This window comes from Spodoptera frugiperda, chromosome 7 (assembly GCF_023101765.2).
Source record: "Spodoptera frugiperda isolate SF20-4 chromosome 7, AGI-APGP_CSIRO_Sfru_2.0, whole genome shotgun sequence".
Lineage (NCBI taxonomy): Eukaryota > Metazoa > Arthropoda > Insecta > Lepidoptera > Noctuidae > Spodoptera > Spodoptera frugiperda.
This window is the reverse complement of record NC_064218.1, coordinates 3,099,894-3,120,880: the sequence shown is the minus strand read 5'-3', so window position 1 is coordinate 3,120,880 and position 20,987 is coordinate 3,099,894. Positions and strand designations below refer to the sequence as shown.

Sequence of the window (20,987 nt, the reverse complement as noted above, 5' to 3'; positions counted from 1 at the left end):
TACAAAACTATAAATCATCAATAACAATGAATTATATTAAAATCTGTCAAAAGTCTAAAAACCATTGACAGATATTTGTTATTTTAGAAAAGAGAAGAGACAAAATAATGATTATAAAAACTCTGAATAGATGACCATTAGGATAGAAATATTCTGGAGTAAGGCAGTTGTCCCACCGGCAACGATGAACGAGTAACGAGTAGAGCTAGAACTAGTGAAACGAAACAAAACAAAACAAAATAGTGAAGCGAGCACTCGCCGGCAGTGTGAACAGTCAGCGATCAACTATTTGTATATGCATCTCTTTTGTTTACACGGAAAGTATATCTATTGTACGTTTCTTGAGCGAGAAAATAGCCGATAGTTAATCGTTCACTCGCCGTTGGTGGGACAACTGCCTAAGACTCAATTTTGGTATTATCAAATCTTATTTTATTACGATAATAAATTAATACTTCCTCTCTCCTACTAATTTTATAATATGCTATGCCCGACAGGGTCCATAATTCTCACTAAATGCTATATTTTCCAACACCTGTGTACATTATGGATGCAATAAATACTTGAATACTTGGACCCAATGGAGACCCATGTCGTGGCAAACGTAACCACTTCGAGTGCATGGTATGGCATATTATGCGATAAAAATTGCTATGTGTTATGCTAAAAATGTGTTACTTTGGTCGTGGTATGAGTCCATTAGTTCTGAGACTAATACTTTAGAAATATTTATGCGATTTCTGTAGTATTTTCTGTGTGCCCGATCATAATTTAGCCCTGTTTGAAATTTCATACCGGGTATCGGTATTTCAGTCAAATAAGTATGACTATATTTATATTTATAATATCATTAATTAGGTACCTACTAAGTTTTTGTGAGAATACTGATAGGCGTAACTTAGTGCTAATAGGTAGACAACCAAAGAAAACAACGAACGAAATCTAAAATAACAATTTTAATTTAAAAACAACATTAAAAATAGACTAAAATATAAAATAGACTAAAGCAAAATTAATAAAAACCAGGATTGTTTGGCGAATTTCTCGCGAGAATCCTTACGTGAATAATATAACCACACATGAATGCGCCTACGATCCAGTTGAAGAGGCCTAAGGCAATGAGAAGAAGGTTCTTGATTAAATGGAAGTTCATGTAACCGTAGTGGCTAGGGTACTTCAGGCAGGTGTCCATCAGAGCTGGGAAGACCACAGACATCATTGAGGTGCAGAGGTTACCCGTGAACGCAACGAATGGAGCTTGGAATGGCACGAAATAGCAGATCGTAACTGGAAAAAATATAGCACTATTATGCATTATCTTTCATTTTATTGTAACTTTCGTAAATTAATTATTATATGTTATACAGATCCGAACCGACACTCACAGTGAGCGCCGTATGTAACGCTGTTTTTGCGTTAACCCGAGAATCGAACCCAACACCTACGCAGCAGCCGGCGATCGAGTCTAACGAGCCAACATCGTCGCGTGCGCCGATTAGTGCGCGTGATTCCAGGCAGAGAGCGCGATGGGCGCGAAACTCGAGTCGCCAGTAGCATCGCGACAATCGCCGCGTCGTGTCGCGAAATGCTGCTCATGAATATGAGCCTCTAGCATGGCTTGAAACTAGTCGAGTTCCTCGTCAAACAGTTACGTGAGTAAGCCGATAACATATAATAATTAACTATTTTTCATTTGTATTACGTCGTATCATTAGACATTAATTAACTCGCTTTACATATTTTTTCTATCTAACAGATTATTTCAATCGATCTATAAACAATCAAATGAAATCATTGATTTGAGCGTGAAAACAACAGTTAATATTTTTCTAAGAATGTAGAAAAGAAGCTCAAACATTATACTGGTAAACGAAACCTCCACTTACAGGTTAACAGTACGAACAGCGGTCGTCCAAAGGTCTCTATTCTATGCAGCATTTTAGCTTCAGGAACAGCCAACGGATCATGGTACTTGATTACTTCTATTACCACGGCGATGGCTGGGTAACATTGTATGGGGTATGCGAACGTCACAGATATCACGTAAACGGAGAGAATGATCAATGCTGTTCTGAAATACAGTATTAATTTCATTAGGACGCTCACGATGCTACACCAAGCTACGCGCCGCTACAAGTGCTACGGTGAACTACACTTAGCTAGCGTGGTTACGTGAGCTACGTCGAGTAATACAGTGCTATACCTAGCTAAGCGTTGCTACAAGTGCTACGATGAGCTACGCGTCGCTACAAGTGCTACGGTGAACTAAGCTTGCATGGCGAGCTACGGCGAGTAACACAGTGCTACACCGACCCACGCGTTGCTACAAGTGCTACGTCGAGATACGCGTCGCTACAAGTGCTACGGTGAGCTCTACAGTGCTACATCTAGGTATGTGCCGCGCCGCTACAAGTGCTACGGTGAGCTACACCTAGCTAGCGTAGCTACGTGAGCTACGGTGAGAAACACAGTGCTACACGTTACTACAAGTACTACGATAAGCTACGCACCGCTACAAGTGCTACGGTGAGCTATTACAGTGCTACGCTGAAATACGCGCCGGTAAAACTGCTACGGTGAGCTACACGATGCAACACCCAACAGAGTCCAAAACGTTAATGCAATGAGTAGGCGCTTAAAAACACTAAGCTCACAAAGTAATATAAAAAAATGGTTGCAAGTACATTAAAAAACCTCGAAAAATAATAGCTACGACGATACTTATCACGTTTATCAATTACACTTCGTCAAGCGGGAGTACTCGGAGGACGTTCTCCTCCATGGTGCCGAAGGACCAGTAGCCCAGGCCCCCAACAACCATGCAGACCACGGTGGGCACCAACATACCAACAGGGATCACGCCAAACTTGCTCGTCATTATTCTAGGATTCTTCAAATTTTTGTCCAGTTGTAGGATCTAATGGTATAAAGAAGACATTCATTTACTATTTCTTTGCTCCTCAAAATACGAAAACCATTGGAAGTATTCGCAGGAAATCTAATCTTTAATTGACTGCACAGTTGCCGCAGTGGCTGGGCAACTGGCTGCCGTACAACGTGTAACGGGTTCGATTCCCGCACGGAGCAACTCTTTGTGTGATCCACAAATCGTTGTTTCGGGTCTGGGTGTCATGTGCATGTGAATTTGTATGTTTGTAAACGCACCAACGACACAGGAGAAAATCATAGTGTGGGGCAAGGTGTTTAGATATTTTGGAGCACTTACCACTCCGACTGCACTTAAGTTACATAGGTACGCGCCACACGCGTACATTATGGGCATCAAATCATGGGCTGCGTATTTGTATATCTTCGCGGGATCACTTAATGTCTGATATATCACTAGTGTTAATCCTATTAAATTCAACATAGTACCTGAAATGGATTTGATTTTTAAATATTTTCATCACTAGATACCTATCTAAACTACAAGGTACTTTGATCATTTTTGGAGAAGCGAAAGGCCTGTATTACGTAAGCCTTTTGGAGACTCCCCTTACTAGAATGAGGCGTTAAGGAGAGTCTGACTCTTACAGACTTAGAACCACCCCGTTTCTACGACTGTTCCGAGCCGGGGACATGGTAAATCAAGGTGGCCTTAACCGCAACAACTTTTAAGGCCCTCAGTAGTCGCACTCATAATCAATCGACTAATAAGATGGTCATCAAGAAGTACGTTATTTTATAGAAATCACCTGCCAATGCGATGTAACTGACAGTGGACAAGCTTTTCATGCAAAACTCTAACATTAGGAAAGGAGGCAGCAACACTAACAGTGCTGTATTGTTGCTCTCCCAGTCCATGAGCTGAAACCAACTAATTTACATTAATGTTCTAATAATTATGTCCTATAAAAATAATTCTACAATCAAGAGTTCCAGAGCTGATCATCATCATTAGCTGGAATACATCCAGCATTCAACAGGCGCTAGCGCAACTCTTTTTTTAAGGGAGAAAAAATCATCCATCAATCACTTCTCCCGCCTTGGGGGAGGCGAGAAGGAGTGTCAGACTCTTACTGACTTAAAAACCACTCCATTCCTACTCCCGCTTTTCGAGCCGGAGCCCCGGTATCCCGCTGGGTAGTCCGCAGCTCCGGAACGCTAGCGCAGCTTGGGGATCGTAGTTAAGTTACGTCAAGTTTTATTTGGAGAAATAAACTTACATCTTTCAGACTGTCCGAGGTTAGAATTACGAAAATTGTGCAAATTCCAAGCTGACTCATAAACATAAATACTGCTATGATTTGTCTGAAATGAAATTAGAACATTACTTCGTACCTATATCTTTGTAATATACAATGTGATAGGGGTGGGACTTTTAACCCGTTAATTCTGAGTACTACATCTAATTTTATCGACAAACAAAAATATGGGGTGTTGAACCCCTAATTGAAAATATTGAAAAATAGTCATTTTTTCGGTTTTTCAAAAATTTCTCAGTAGTAATGGAGTTTGGAAAAGTGCTCAGTATATGACTAGGCTCACCCCCTGTTACATGAAACTTATAACACAAACTGTGACAAGTGGGTGTACATTGTATAGCAGCATTACGTGCCGTAATGTGCACCTCTACCTACCCCTTCAGGGTTAAAAAAGGCGTGACGTTATGCATGTAATAATAGTTACTCACGGACCACGTTTTCCAAGGCCCTTGAATATGGGCGGACCATGAAGCACTGCCAAGCGAAAACCGTATCTATACGATATGTATGGTATTTTCAGCTGTCTCGCTATCTCAGTTAGACTCTTTAACTGGAAAGTATAATCGAGGTTAGAGGTATAACAAATAATTGGCTACAATAACCACAAGGGATTGTGGGTTGTGCCGTGCCATGGTAAAGATTGAAAATCTACTCGCGAATTCAATTAAAAGATTGGATTTCGTGACTTTTTGACTTTCGTGAGACATACTAAATTAATTATTATGATATTGCAACATTCTGCGACACACGGCGCGGCGATTGTCACGCTACTACGTTGTCTCGAGGAAGGCTGCTCATGAATATATGAGCCTCTAGCATGGCTTGAAAGTAGTCGAGTTCCTCGTCTAACAGTTACGTGAGTACGCCGTTAACGTAATAATTTAGATTAGATTAGATTTCATCCGTGATCATCCCACTGCAGGGCAAAGGCCTCCTTCTACTCCTCTCTGTTTAAAGCTTTTTGCGGCCAATCCTTGTCATAGATGTCAAGTTCGTCCCGACATCTCCTTTTGGGCTGCTACGTCTGCGGACGTTGAGCGAACTCCACTCAGTAGTGAGTTTTGCCCACCGCTTGTCCGACATGCGGCAGAGGTGACCACTCCAGTCCCACTTTAAGCTCGCGGCTTTAAATAAAAAGTCAATATAACAAGTACATACCAACATGATGTGTGTATGTACTAGCAGTAGTCCATAAAAGAGGCCTAGAATAGGCCCGAAGATGAGGCCAGCCTGACTTATGGCTAAAGGCATAATCAGTACACCGGGGCCAAACAGAGACCTCAGCATGTTGAAGTATGCCATCCATGGTCTGTAGATTGAAAGGTCAGGGTAAATTGGTTTTACTTATATATTTACTACACTATATCATGCGTTAAAAATACCTAAGTACAAATTTCTCTGAATCCTTAGTACAAGTTTGCTTTACGTTTAGACTTTAGAGTAATCGAAACGAGAGCGCATTCGGCTTTCTTATTGGTCGATTCGAGTAGACCAACCAATCAGAGCACCGAATGCGTTTTTGTATGTTATTAGTATGAGTTTCCTTTACTTTTAAAATAGACGGAATGAGAGCGTGTTCGGCACTCTGATTGGCCGGCTCGAATAAACTAACCAATCAGAGCACCGAACGCGTTCTAGTTGCGATTACTTTAAACATAAAGCAAACTCGTACTAAGGGTAGGTGATCTTACTTTTTCGTGGTTTGTTTTATATTTTCTAGTGAACACAATGTATGCCCAGCAGTGGACGAGAACAAGCTGATGATGATGATGATGATGTATGATTCTTATAGGTATGATTTTACCCTCCTTCTCTACCAATGAAACTATAAGTAACAGTGAATTATAAGGTATATATTTACTTTATGGGAGCTTGAGGATTCCTGTGGTCAAGAGGATCATAGTTATCATCATTAGGAGCTATCGGAGGTAGGCGGATTTTTCTAATGTCGAGTCTATCGAGAAAATTATGTGGCTTCACGTAAAATCCACTGACTCGCTCAAATGCCGCCCTGTAATTGCAAAATGCATGATTATAACTACACTTAATAATTGTAGCATTGTCCTTTCAAGAAGATAAAACCTTGTAAAAAAGTGGTTGTAGTTATTGTGAAATATAAAGCGAAATATCTATTACAGATAGGCGTATTTACTGAGTAAATACAGGGTATTTATCCATTTTGAGTAGTTATCCGAAAAAGAAAAAAAAAGAAAATACAATTATACCTATCGGCACTTACATTGTTAGGTTTTTATATAAAATTATATAGATACACTTATAAAAGATTATTCTTTAATAATACTACAACAAATTCATTCATATTCAAGGCTTTCATCAAAGACGTTGAACTTTCAAGGACGTCAAATTAAGTCAAGGTGACAAAATTAAATCACATATAATACAGAAATCACAAGTCACAATCAAATAAACAAATCAATTACAATTATTATTATTTATCTAAACTCATATAATCATCACCTGAAACACTCTTGTTTGTTTGTATGTTACGGTAAATCTGATTAAATGAAAATTATTAATATTTTTTCAAAATTATTAATAATAACCACACGTTTTGGTAAAAGTGAATAATCGATCGACATTTATTACTTTTAGTAGTGATTATTAATAATTCACGACACATATTGGTGAAAGTAATAAAATAAATATAAACCCTATGTTTTATGACCAGCAGGTATTTATTTATAATATATTAAACACCGTCTTACGATTATATTAATTAGAGATCACACAAACAAGGTTACTTGTACTTGCTTTAAGCCGAAAGGACAACAAATTCACATATTCTGAACTAGAATATTAAATAGTGCCCTTCTAGGGCACATTTATCTGGGCTCGCTGTCATTGCAGCGGTAAGTCGCCTGTTTGAGTAGTGGCTAGAGAGACGCCACGGCGTCCTCACCGCCTGCCGCAGTTGCTTACCGGACATGGGAGTTTGGGTAGGTTCCTGTTTCTGATTAGGCGGGAGGTACACACGGGTGTCATCAATGCGAGTACCGCCCGGAGGACACGGTGGAGCATACGGTGGCGGTGTGCTGTGCATGGGCTGAAAATCGCCGTGTCCCAGCCGTCGCGACAGACACTCCGGGCGTCGGGGATCGCGGGAAGATCTCCGGCCATCGTAAGTGCGGGTCTGCGGACGGCGAGTAGGGTAGCTCGCCGCCCGACCAGAACCAGACCCGTGCGTGCGGCGCGTCGAGTTCTTGACTTGATAGACCACCACAGATGGGGCCCAGTAGGGCTGATGCCTGATCCGGAGCTGCGGACCACCTAGCGGGTTTACCGGGGCTCCGGCTCGAAAAGCAGGAGTAGGAAAGGGGGGTTTTTAGTTAGTAAAAGTCTGACACTCCCACTCGCCTCGCCAAAAAGGGCACATTTATCACAAATTTAACAATAAAATTATTTTAAAAATCTAATCTAACATCAAACTTATGCAAAAAAGTCTATCGTGGTACATGAAATTGTAACAAAAATAAAATTAAACAATTATTGTTTCATTAACAAAATCAACACGAATCCTAAAAGCAATCATCAATAATCATATCTGGTTTGCCTGTAAATCTTCTGTAGCACCTATAAATGCATCAAATTAAAATTTTTAAAGTATTATCATAGAATTCAAAATTGTTGTGCAAGTACAATATATTGCCTTTTACATTGAAATAAAACTAACATCTTGGCTACTTATTACATTTATCACTACTAGGGTAAAATTATTAATAATAAGCGACAAATGTGATTAATTTATCACTTTTACCTCGAGTTTCGGTAATTATTAATAATAGTAGTTAATTATTAATAATTTTCAATTATTCACTCTTACCGTAACATGTATACCAAATAAACAGGATTTATTATTATTTTAGAAAACACGGACACTGAATCTACGCTATAGCATTCTTCGTAAATCTACATAGTTTTGACAGATATTACTCTATCTTGTCTATTGTTAAAAATGACAGCAGCTAGTGGAGATTGATAAAAGGTGGATTTACTGTATTTCGTTTAAATCCTTTCATGATCTTTTATTTTATATCTTTTATCCTAAGTCTCAAGAATGATGTCAACGACAGAAGGCGAGTTGGACGTTGAAGTTCCTCTGGACAGGGAAGAAGGGGAGGTTAGAACTAACTTTTACTTTGAACATTTTCGATCTTCTAATTACATAGCAGTTTTTCGATGATGCTTTGCAATTAACAATAAATAAAGCATAATTTTGGTCAGCTTAGTCACTGGCCTACGATCCTGTAACGATTGTAGTGGGTAACATTAACAAGAAAACAGTGTATGACGTCTTAGGGCGTACGCGGTAACAGAGATTTTATTGCGTTGCAGTTGGTGGATTCGGATGTGGAAGAGGGTACTTACAAACCTCTGGCGAGGCCTGAGGCGTTCAACCCTCCTTCGTTAGTGCATATGCAGATACAGGATGAGCAGAGCGACGAGGGGTCGCCGCGGGAATCATCAGGGTCGGAGTCTGATGACGAGCCACGGCGGCGCGCCAAGCGGACCAAGCTGAGGCCACGCCGTCCTCCACCACAACCCGATAAGAAGGACAAGTACAACATTTGGTGCAAGGCTTTACAGGTACAATGTTTATTATTGCATTTCTTATTAGGATAATAACTTCTATAGACATGAATAAAATGCAGATAGTTTCTTCAGTTTAAATAAATGTTAAGCATGTTTTGTAACTGGACACTGTGAAAGATTAACTACATAAGTAAGCTCATAAGGAGTACACATTCATGTTCTTACCTCGCTATAAAACAACTTTTCTTGCAGGAAGACTTGTTAACAGAAGACATGGTGAGCTGTGATGTATCAAAGAAGAGCAGATATGGCGTCGAGTCTTATGATTATACTATTAAGTATAGATTAGATGATAACTTTATTAATAAGAAGAAAATATTCACAAATAATGATGACTATGATGACAGTGAACGTGTTTCTAATAAACGGAGGCATGAGGATAGATCTAATGTGAAACTAAGGCTTGGGAAGCGAGATAGTAGTCACAATCGCAATGATAAATTGAAACCACGGATTCTTTGTGACCTGGTTGTTAGTGCAGAGGATACTGCGGAAAATATAGCTGACGAAATAGCTGATAATTTGTCAGAAGATAAAAAGGATTTAGTTGGTATGTATTATATTTATGTACTGTTCTGTGGCATTATTCTCTGCCATTTATTTCTTGTGTCAAATAATAGTACTGTCTTTATAAAAACGCTTGCGACGTCACGCTTTTTATCGCCGAAGGGGTAGGCAGAGGTGCACCTTACACCCACTTTTTACCATTTGTGTTATAAGTCCCATGTAATAGGGGGTGAGCCTATTGCCATATACTCCGTGCTACTACTAAGAAAATTTCGAATAACCGAAAAAAGCCCAGCTATTCTTCTTATTTCGCCCGACCCGGGAATCGAACCCTAGACACCTTGACGGTAGTCGCACTTGCGACCACTCGACCAACGAGGCAGTCAAGTAGTAGTAGTTTCTTTAAAAGTTATGTAAAAAAATACAGTATAAGGAGACAGGAACATCAGCAAAAATATTACTGTAAGTTTAATAGTCCAACTTCGTTCTCTGTACCCTTAGTACGAGTTTGCTTTACATTTAATGAAATCGAAATGAGAGCGCGTTCGGCGCTCTGATTGGTTAGTATGTACTAACCAATCAGAGCGCCAAACGGGCTCTCGTTTTCGATCTCGTTAAACATAAAATAAACTCATACTACATCCTCTGCTTGGCAACAAAACTAGAACTGTGACTAATTAATTATATTAGTATGATTGTTATTGGTGTTTCTATTGCAGGTCGTATTGTACAAGTAGTTGGTGCGAACAAGGCTATAGAAATATATAAAGAAACACAAAAGTTAGAGGCGGACGGTGGCATGCTTGTTATGGTGAGTCTTCAGTTATTTCATTCACCCACAGAACACCTACAGAGGTGGTGAGAGAGAGGTGTTCGCAGAGGCACAGTGTAGGAGCATCTAAGGACCCTTTAGTATTTTTATCTCATAGATGTGAATAAGTACTATCTCACATGGTAAGGCACTATGTGGGGGAGCCCTACATATATATGTTTTTGTATAAAAATAATTTAATGGCTTTTTACACCAATGACTCGTTGGCCGCCTTATACCTGTGCTACTCACGTCCTGGCACTAGAGCTTATTTACACAAGACGCCATTATGCTTCTTAAACAATATTATCGAACCGTTACGACCATTTTATTGATTTATGATCTAGCGACCTACAAACGTAGTTGATATCGGCATAACGCTACGCTAGCTCGTGGCGCGACACGTAGCAACTAAAATATTACCGATGTGTAAATATTTATATTTTTCTATATTTTTTACACGCTGGTGCAATTTAACACTACTAAAAATTTTCGAAATTTGTAAAGAACTTAAATCATCGGTCTTCCGTGTTAACGATATAGTTGTTCAATGAAATAATTCCTTCCAGAACGGTACGCGTCGCCGGACGCCGGGCGGTGTGTACTTCTTCCTGCTGAAGCGTGACGGCGACGTGTCGCAGGAGATGATCAACCAGATCTTCACCGAGGACCGCAAGGAGACGCAGCGCAAGATCAAGCGGGCGCGCGCCAAGAGCCGGCAGACTGTCATGGAACAGCTCAAACAGAGCCTCACAGGTACGATATGTTATTGTATCCTATTGTTTGGAGAAGGCAGAGGAAAAGAAACTCCATATTGTCAACCGGACATACCTCATTCACTTCATCTACTTTCATCAGTATCTTACTCTGTGCTAATGTGTTCAAAATATAGTTACATGGAGTGAGTTCCCTGATTAATTTGTAAAATATTTAAAAGCATGCACAATTTGTTCTAGATTCGGAGCTGCCGTCGTTGTTATCACGCGGCGAGGCGACAGTGCAGTCGGAGCACGGCTCGAACCCGCCGCCGTCGCCCGCGACAGACGCGCGCGACTGCTCGAGCGACACGGACGCGCCGTGCGACGCCCCGCCCCGCTCCCCGCGCGACTACGACGACGACGACTTCCTCGAAGTCATGTGCAACGACGACATGGACATGTTCTAGGCGTGGCCCCGCCATATCCACGGACTCGTTGTTCCAGCGAACTGCCAACATAGGTTAAGGTCGCCGGTAAATCCAAAGTTGTGTACTCGAATAAGCGCTTACCGGCCCGGTCCGCACTACAAGTGCCGCGACCCGCCGACCTCTGCGATGACGCTGCGTGGTGCTCATCTCTGCCCCATAAGATCCTCGTTTTACTCCTAAGGGCGAGTGTATATGTAAGTCGTTTTAAGAGTGATACAGTTGTACTGTAAACAGCGACGATATATCGTTTTGGTGAATCCTACACGTAACAGATTGTATTGTAAACACAGGGAGATCTTTATCACAAATAGTATAAAGTAACCATCGGGTATAATTATGTATTAATTTGAAAGCTACTTGTAGTCTAACAACAACACTGAGAAGCCGGTTGCAGAGTCTGTTTCAATTTAATTGTTCTTTAAGATTGAGATTCCACTGGCAGATAAACTACACTTTATAATGTATGGATTCGACATCAAAAATTATTATTTATTTGACACTGATGACGCACTATTACCAGCTACCCTTGTAACGACCTTCGTTACTCGTCACTAATTATATTTATACTTGTCCAGTGTGTCAATCAGGAGACGGTGGAATTAGGACAGACTGACGACTGGGGCTGTACGGCAGCTTCTTACTAACTTTTGTATTAGACGTAAGTACGTAAAACTGCCAATTTTTAAACGATTATAGTGTACTTTACTGGGGACGCTCAAGAGTTTGCTATGTCTAATGGTGCGAAGAATTAACTTGGAAGTGTTCAGTTCCTGTTGCGAGTGGGTGCGAGTGTTGGAGTATTGTATGTTAGGATTGGCTCGTAGTATTACTAAATATATGTTCACAAGCAAAACGTAATATATTAACAAACATTATGAAAGTTGCAATTAATGTCTTCTGTAGTTTCTGCAATCAATGGACGTTTTATGGAGTTTTAGTGACCACATCACCTTAGTTGTTTTCATGTTGCACTCAAGTTTACAGTTGAAATATTATCATTAGATGTTAAAGTGTGGGTTTATAGATAACTTCGTGAAATAGATGTTTGGTAGCTCACATACTGGTACCGTTTCCTTTTAGACAAGTTCACAGTTTACCACAGACATGAAGTAATTGTAGGGCATTTGAAACTTTCTACTATATTCCACTAGTATTGCCAATAGGATTGAGTTTATAAGGCAAAACCATTTAACTATGTGATATTTAAATGCATGCATTTGTGTGGAAGGCGCCTAAATAAGTATAACGCTATTATGTTGATTTGATGGACTCTACCCTGTATAAAATATTTATTAAATTCTTTGATCTCAAAAACTGAGGAGGAATTGGTTTTATAACTATATAACTGTAGCAAACGTCAAAGTTAGAGGTGCATACAATTCAATAATATATAATGATGTATAATATTAATATTATATTATAAAACCTGGGCATTATGGTGTTCATATCCGCCTATAAAATTATTTTTGTTACTAAATAAACTGATTGTCTCTGGTTCATTTATTGAGCTGTATAATAGCTGTAGAGGTAGACAATAAATAGCTAACTTTTTCTTTGTGGCAATGTACTCTGGGAGTGTGGCAACACTACAACTATGCAGCCAGTGTCTGCCGCACTCCTTGGTGATGCCTCCTTTGCCTCGGTAAGCAGGTACAATAGGTATCTGTGTATGTTACAGGTACACCACAAGTTTTTAAGTAAATTGGCTAATTGGTCATATTCTAGAAAGGTCAATTGGAAAAGTAGGGTAAGCAGAGTAAGAATCTTGTTGGTCTAACTGTTTTATACAACTTGTGTATATTATAGATTGTTGTGTTAAATATAAATTAATATGTATGTATCGCCAAAATGTTGAGAAGGTCTGTGCGAATGTACTTGGGAGCTATTGACTGTCTTTTATACTGAAGATCCTTGGAAGTGTTGTGATGTTGAAAATGTACAGTTATCTGAATGCTACTGATAGACAGACTCTCGGAAATAATTTGTATAATAAAATTGATAAAAAAACTACTTTGTTTCAATCATCCACAGAATAGTTTAAATGACAAATTTTTATTTTGATGTAATAGGTGAATGTTCCGATCGCCTTTTCATACATTTTTCGTTCACGGTATACTCTCCGTACATAGACACTTTTTGCACAAAACTAATCACTTTATCACTTTTGTACGGTCAAGAATCTGCATATAACTTTTTGGTAAATAATTCGCATTATATATGGAGAAAAACAGTCTTGAAAACCGTGAAAAATTTGGCATTTCTTTTACTAGTGTTAGTGCAATTTGACAATCAAACATATCGGAATGTCTGGATAGGTTATAATATTAAACGCTAGATGGCGTGCACCCGATAATGTAAATTTGAAGAATCATTACTAATTTTATAACAATAGTTTTCATTAAAAAACATTACAATAATTTAAAACTAACTATCGTAAACGAAAATATAAAACATTGTGGTCGTGTGTGAAAAAAATGTTAGCGTTAGTTATTATTATTGTCACTGGCAACAATAAAAATTTTTAAATTCGTTCGTAGACAAAATACGATGTTGCCGTTCCGTCGAACATGACCTTTGACACGTTGCCAAACTTATTTAGTACCATCAGATGGTTGACTTGAAATAAAATACATTTCGAAGAGTTTGCGTAGCATTACGCTAGGCTTTACGCGCGGAATTTCTTGTATGTTTTTGATCAATGAAAATTCATTGATTCGAAGTAATATTTCTTGTATGTATTTCTTTCCAATTTAATATGATTATTGCAAAGTATTGTAGTATATGTTGTTTATAAGTAAGTAATTTTATTTCAAAATAAAAATACCTACCAACTAATAAATATTAGCAAGTCAGCCCGTGAGTTTAGCTGGCTATTACAAACTAAAATCCTCATATTAGAAATCACCGATCGATATTATATTGTTTTCTCAGATTAGTAATACAAATAACTTTGGACGGACAAACATTAGTATTATTTGTCACATTATATTGCGTCTGCTACATGAATCCCGCGCGTTCCGAAACACTCAAAATCAGTTGAACGGACGGTAAAACAAGTATCTTTAAATTTCTAATGTTATAGTAAATAGAGTATAATTATGTAATATCATTTTATGATTTTATTATGGTTGTTCTGCAGCGATTTTTCAATTGATGTTATATCATAATTTGGGTAAGTAAAATTTTATTGCTATAATTTTTCTGAATTTCGGAACGTATTTAATAAATTCTGTTTTATCTATGGTATGGATATTTACTTTGCAATAATTTTCATGACATGAGACTACATTTTGCTGCAATTACAAGCGATTTGATCTGGTTTTGTTATAATTTCGTTTCAATTTTATGCGAATAGGTACTGAGTTTATAAAAGTAACATAATATTGTCTTGTACTTATATAATTAGTTTTTGTGTATTTCGGATTCCGTTTACATCTAGGTACCTACTATGTCGGGGTCCTACGAGAAAGCTGGCGTATCAACGCCACGAATATTCAGGCGCCCGTAAATCGTCAAAACGAGTGAAAAGCGCATTCAGTTGGATACATGTGGACGACAAGATAGTAAACCTGTAAATTATAACTCAAGTTGTGGCCAGCTTCATTGTAAACAAACTTTAGTTTTCAAGTACGTATAGAGTCATCAGTTGTTGAGCCATCTACATGTAAACTTAGAACTCTTTTAGTAATAAGCGTTTCATCCCTCTTCTTCACATGACCATACCAAGAAAAACGATTTCCTTTCAATTTTGCTCTATCATTGGATAATAATGTTCTAGTTATGAATAAAAAGCATGAATATTACTATCAAGTAAATTCTATTGCATGTCCACTTTATAATTTATTTTAGCATCTTCTTACTATAATATTAAATCTATTTCAGGTTCAAGGACAAATGCGTGTCAGTAACATGGATAAATGCTACTTCATATGTTTTATTTCAGTCAATGAACCTTTGACTGTTATAGAAGTTTGTCGAGATAATATAATGACTTTATCAGCAATATGATGCCAAAGTTAATACACTTTTTTAAAGAATGTATTCTGCCAGAAATAGTTTTGAGACATGTTCAAAAAAATGCGAAATGTATACCTAGGTATGAAAGGTACACAATTTTTTTTTATTTTATTTTATGATTTCCATTGATTTCAATCTATATTATATTTTTTTCTTGTGGGATATTGTTTTCATCCACATCAAAAGTTAAACACAAAATATACTAATTATAGTAATTTTCTTTCGCAGCAGCTGTGTAGCGGTAGTTTCCAGGCAATAATGAGGAAGGATGAGCGAAAACAACACGACAAATGTTTTTTTATTGTACTATTATAGTAGTGTGTTTAGAATCTACATTATCAATGTTTACAGTCATGTTTTTTTTGATGTCAGAAAACTGAAATGGTGTACTCGTCGTAATGAACATAATGTTCATAATGTGATATGAATACATTGACCTATTTTAAGGTTTCTGAAAAACAAAAAGGAAAGTTGTTGCTTTTTTATTTCCTTATGTAGTATAGTGATTATGGATGCTTAGATATTCTCAAACATTTTTCCGCTTTGATTGCAATCTATTATTCTGGTTGCCTTGTTTATGAATTATAGTTTTGAATTATTATTTTGAATGAGATTATTTTTTAATAATCAGTCACGTATCAAGCATTCATGTCACATAAATACTTGTAATAATTGCAGGTTAGTATATACATTCTATTAAATAATGTATAAGATAATAAAATAAAACTGTCTTACATTGCATTCTTGACATTCATTTTATTCCCAAACTAGTGACCCGCCCCGTTTTCGCACGGGTGCAAAATTATCAGTTTCCCTACTATAATATACATGTATTATACATATAAACCTTCCTCTTGAATCACTCTATCGATTAAAAGAAACAGCATCAAAATCCTTAGTGTAGAAAGCATACATATGGATATAGGGACAGAGAAAACGACTTTGTTTTATGCTATTTAGTACCTAAATATAACACTACTTATACCTTTTATTTTTAGAACATAATAGCATCAGATGGTGTTCTTTAGTTCCTAATCCCCAAGACATAATTTCTACAGGTACCAGCCTATTAACTTTTAAATGCACGCCATCTAGTGGTTAATTTTGAAGAAAGGTTGATTTTAAAGTAGGCGCTATGTCTATGTGTGTATAAATGACTGTAAACAGAGTTGGATATTAATATTTCGCTTTTATGGCAAATCGGATGGGTTTTGAGGCGATAATTTGACTAATTCCGATAAAGTGGGATGCCTGATTTTCGCATTATTATTTCTGTTACTTAATATTGTTCCAATGACACTCAAAACAACATAAAACTGAAAATGTTCAATTCAGCGCCATCTATCGGGAAACGAGCCATGAAGAGCTCGGAACATTCACCTTTTACCATTACTTAACTGACAGACTAAATAGATTTTTTATTAGCATACCCTGTCTTCTGGGCTCGCTGTCATTGCAGCGATAAGTCCCCTCTTTGAGGAGTGGCTTGAGAGACGCCACGGCGTCCTCACCTACCGCCTGACGCAGGTGCTTACCGGGCATGGAAGTTTCGGTAGGTTCCTGTTTCTGATTGGGCGGGAGGAAACGCCCGGGTGTCATCACTGCGAGGACCGTCCTGAGGACACAGTGGAACAAACGGTGGCGCTGTGCCCTGCATGGGCTGAGCACCGCCGTGTCCTCAGGGATGTAGTCGGCGACGGCGACCTCTCGCGTCCGGCATTGGTACAAGCCATGGTGCGGAGCGAGGGGGACTGGGATGCCGTCTCCTCCTTCTGCGAAGCAGTCATGCTAGCTAAGGAGGAGGCGGGGCGTGTTAGAGAACAAACTTCCTCACGCACCAGCCGTCGGGAGAGACACTTCGGGCGTCGAAGATCGCGGGACGATCTCCGGCCACTGTAAGTGCGGGCCTGCTGACAAGCGAGCAAAAGGTAGTTCGATGCCCGACCACAACCAGACCCGTGAGTACGGCGCGTGGCGTTCCGCGCGCGCCTCAATGAGCCATCAGACCACCACAGATGGGGCCCAGTAGGGCTGATGCCTAATCCGGAGCTGCGGACAACCTAGCGGGTTTACCGGGGCTCCGGCTCGAAAGGCAGGAGAAGGAACGGGGTGGTTTTTAGTCAGTAAGAGTCTGACACTCCCTCTCGCCTCGCCCAAGGCGAGAAATGTCATTGGATGATTTTCCACCCTCAAAAAAAAAAAAAAAAAATACCCTGTCTTCATCCCTATTATTCACTTCAACAACCTATGACTATTTTGTTGTTTTAAAATGATAAGAGTTTTCACCCTGTATGTGATAGATACTCAAAAATAATAAGGATAAATAAAACAAGTCAGTGTAGTTAACTATAGGTTAAAATAGATTTTATTGCTTTCATCAATTATTAACAACCAAATGAATGAATAACAGCGATAGATATCTCTTCTTAACACATAACTTTATAATTTTTTACATCTAGTGAACAGTTTACATGAAAATATTAAAAAATATAGTCTTTATATGACGCATGAAGCTAATACCTAGGGAGGTAGGAATGGGCAGAAGCTGCTTTTGACATAGCAAGCGATAAGTACTATTAAATAATTTTAAATACTTGTACTATTTGGAATTTCTGAGTATGTCATGTTTATAAATAATACTGGGGGCTGTAAGCTGTTGGTTTCTTCTAAGGGAAATCCAGCATCTGTAAAAGAGAAATTATTTAATATTATTAAAAAATTATGGCATCATTCCTTACCTATTTCTATTTTCTATTCACGCTAATATTATTCTCCAAAGAACAATGTCTACTTAATTTTCGTTGTTTTTATTTTTTATTGGTAATGGGTTGGTGTTTGGCCACTATCTTAACTATAAATTATGTAATTATAGGTTCAACATCATTGTATCAGCCACAAAATATTGGCTACTGAACATAGGCCAATGACTTCCAGAGAGGATGGATAGAAGCAGCCAGTGGCTACAGATTGTCTCTATGTTGTTGGTGTGTACCTATAAATATGATCTAACTCACCAGCTGAGGCAGGCACTTCTCAATGTGTTCGATATCGACTCGGTCGCAGCTCTCGCGCAGGGCATGCGTGGAAGCGCGCAAGCAGGTCTCGGTGACCAGACACTTGGCCACTTCCACCACCAGCGACAGGGCATCGTTGCCCAACTTCGTCTTATTGTCTTGGAAGGATCCATTCAGAAGTTCTTTGATAACATCCTAAGTAGAAATAAAATATAATAAGCTACCTATATTTTATATATGATTGTTTAGGTCTATTAGGCAATAGCGAATTGTACAGAGATACCATCAAAATAACAAATATTTTTCTTATTGTTCTATTAGAGGCTAACAGGAACTTTTAATCTCAATTTTACTGCAATTTACGTCGCCCGAGTAATTACAGACTATTAGTGCGTAATACGTACCTGTTTTATGGTATGCTTCACATTAGATGTTACGGACGCAGGATCAATACTGTCCTCATCGTTCTCGTTGCTATTACGAGCCATTTTCAACGTATTATCACTTACGAATTTGGAAAATTATTTACAAATAAACCGATTTGTCGGAAGACAAAAACCTTTCACAAATAAATGATTGACCCGCCTAAAGCGACATTCCGAATCAAATTTCTTACAGTTGTATGAAGTTTAACATTACAATTTTATTATTCCCTGTTTTTTAACAAAAGTGTGAAAGAGATAGAAATAAGAATGATGTTCAAAATGTCATTATCCCAGGGAGGGAACTGTAACGTAAAAAAACTTTGACGTTTTTGAGTCCGTTTAGAAATGAGAATATTTTTATTAAAAAGTACTGGCCAAATGGAATTACTCCAAGGAGTCCGAGGTGCATGCAACATAAATAATAGGAAACCAATTAAGGGCGGCTTGCGCAACATTTGGTCTAAACAGAATTTAGTTAAATGTGTTTATCTTCCTAAATATGTTTAGCCTAAACACAATTAAAAAGGTCTTGCTCATGTCCGTTTGGATGGTAATTTAACTAATCATAGTTAGAGAGTCGGTAATGCAGTTTCTTGCGTTCCTTTTTACACTTTCGTGCGTTGTAGATTTGACTTAGAGCAAAATTGTTGCATTTCTTAAAACAAAAATGCGTAATATGGACCGACGAACTTTCAACTGACACATCAAGTCAACCGAGCTGTCACACATTGTGCTGTTGTGATTTGTGAATTGTTCTCGTGGTATTTTTTATTGATTAATAATTATTTTAGTTGAGTAATAATTACCATGGCAAAAAAAGTGTTTCTTCTAGGGCCCGGGGGCCTAATTTTACAAAAGAAGAACTGATAATACTGCTTGCAGCGATGGAACCATACACCCATATTATTGAGTGCAAAAAGACTGACCAAATAAAACAGAGTGAAAAGCAAAATGACTAGGTCAAAATAACTATTATTTATTGAATATCCATTAATAAAAGTACATTTCCTTACTTGTTGCTAGTTTTTATTTATTACTATTTATTGAATATCCATTAATACATACATATCGTCACGCCTTTAAGCCACACATTATGTTTACACCCAATTTTCACAATTTATGTTGTAAGTCCCATATAATGTGTGGTGAGCCTTTTGCCTTATACCGGGCACATGTCCAGACTCCGTGCTACTACTGAGAAACTTTCGAAAAACCGAAAAAGCCCAGTAATACCTACTTTGCTCGACCCGGGAGTCGCACTTGCAACCACTCGGCCAACGAGGCAGTCCATATCCATTAATAAAAGTACATTTCCTTACTTGTTGCTGGTTTTTAAATGTGGGTCTATTTGCTGTAACAAAAATATAGTGGTTTCTTTCGTTAGACGAAACCTGAAGAATTTGTGGTCCGAATACATTCCAAATAAGTCTGCTCTCTCAAACAATTCCCTCGGTCTATCAATATATTCTATAATCTTCTCATCGTCGTCAGAATACAATTCCCACAAATCTATCTTACAAACTTCCTACCGACCTCTTTACAATCTTTTATAAAATAATAGTAAAATGTCTATAACCTACATAAATATGATGACGCGCGATTGGTACTAAACGTATTTAGCGAAGTTAAATAGCCATCTTTGGGTATTTAACTTTGACAGTTCGTTAAACGTGATTAGTGCCTAAATTTTTGTTGTGCAAGACGCTAAATGTAATTAGCAGGCTAAATGCGTTTACGTCGCTCTTAAACTGTATTTAGCGACGATGCGCAAGCCATAGTTTTAGGGCAAAACGTTCAAATTAATTATAGTCTAGGAAACCAAGTAAAAAGTTTAAATTATATTATATTGTATTGACTTGACTTATAGTAGTCCTTCAGACAAAACCATAAGTATCGTGTAGGACATTGGTAGCAAAGCAAATATCTCAATGCAAGAACTTGCCACTTCAATCACCTCCCCGCCAAGAGAATATAATAAATTATTGTAATGGTTTGTCCTAGGCCCTACCTCTAGATGATCATGAGACAAGGTCGGAGCGAACTTGTACATACTGAAAAGAGCAGTTGTAAACATTATTTTTTTAAATCCAGATTTTTAGAGAATACCTTTAGCTTATTATATTTATGCATTCTAATTTCTGTCAATATTTTAAGGAAGGGGTTATTTAATTTTATTTATATTTAAATATAAAAAAAAAACTGGGCAGATAA

The 20,987-nt window shown here is 38.1% G+C and overlaps 3 protein-coding genes and 1 long non-coding RNA gene across 5 annotated transcripts; 2 read left to right on the top strand and 2 right to left on the bottom strand.

The window, feature by feature from the left end:
- Nucleotides 1–990: 990 nt before the first annotated feature.
- On the bottom strand, nt 991–6,571 carry LOC118266203 (proton-coupled amino acid transporter-like protein CG1139). Its single transcript, XM_035579601.2, has 10 exons — nt 6,445–6,571; nt 6,067–6,216; nt 5,364–5,514; nt 4,634–4,755; nt 4,167–4,251; nt 3,696–3,807; nt 3,227–3,375; nt 2,742–2,917; nt 1,887–2,071; nt 991–1,287 (listed from the first exon to the last, which is right to left on the bottom strand). Coding segments are annotated over exons 1-10 (1,407 nt in total). The 5' UTR covers nt 6,447–6,571; the 3' UTR covers nt 991–1,012.
- A 1,587-nt stretch (nt 6,572–8,158) lies between these two features.
- On the top strand, nt 8,159–13,336 carry LOC118266019 (phosphorylated adapter RNA export protein). The gene is made up of 6 exons (XM_035579354.2): nt 8,159–8,343; nt 8,559–8,810; nt 9,009–9,366; nt 10,043–10,134; nt 10,704–10,890; nt 11,091–13,336. Exons 1-6 carry the CDS (start codon nt 8,281–8,283, stop codon nt 11,297–11,299), a joined length of 1,161 nt encoding a protein of 386 aa, XP_035435247.1. The 5' UTR covers nt 8,159–8,280; the 3' UTR covers nt 11,300–13,336.
- A 1,182-nt stretch (nt 13,337–14,518) lies between these two features.
- Nucleotides 14,519–16,078, top strand: LOC118280736 (uncharacterized). 2 transcript variants are annotated; one of them, XR_004784139.2, is made up of 4 exons: nt 14,519–14,675; nt 14,760–14,947; nt 15,203–15,425; nt 15,566–16,078. It is a non-coding gene; the product is annotated as an uncharacterized LOC118280736 (long non-coding RNA). The 2 variants fall into 2 exon arrangements; XR_004784136.2 differs by having other exon boundaries at nt 14,519–14,947.
- Nucleotides 16,079–17,674: 1,596 nt separating this feature from the next.
- LOC118266005 (centromere protein X) lies at nt 17,675–18,960 on the bottom strand. Its single transcript, XM_035579337.2, has 3 exons — nt 18,756–18,960; nt 18,352–18,546; nt 17,675–18,021 (listed from the first exon to the last, which is right to left on the bottom strand). The coding sequence occupies exons 1-3, from the start codon at nt 18,837–18,839 to the stop codon at nt 18,004–18,006; spliced, it is 297 nt and encodes a 98-aa protein (XP_035435230.1). The 5' UTR covers nt 18,840–18,960; the 3' UTR covers nt 17,675–18,003.
- Nucleotides 18,961–20,987: the final 2,027 nt, after the last annotated feature.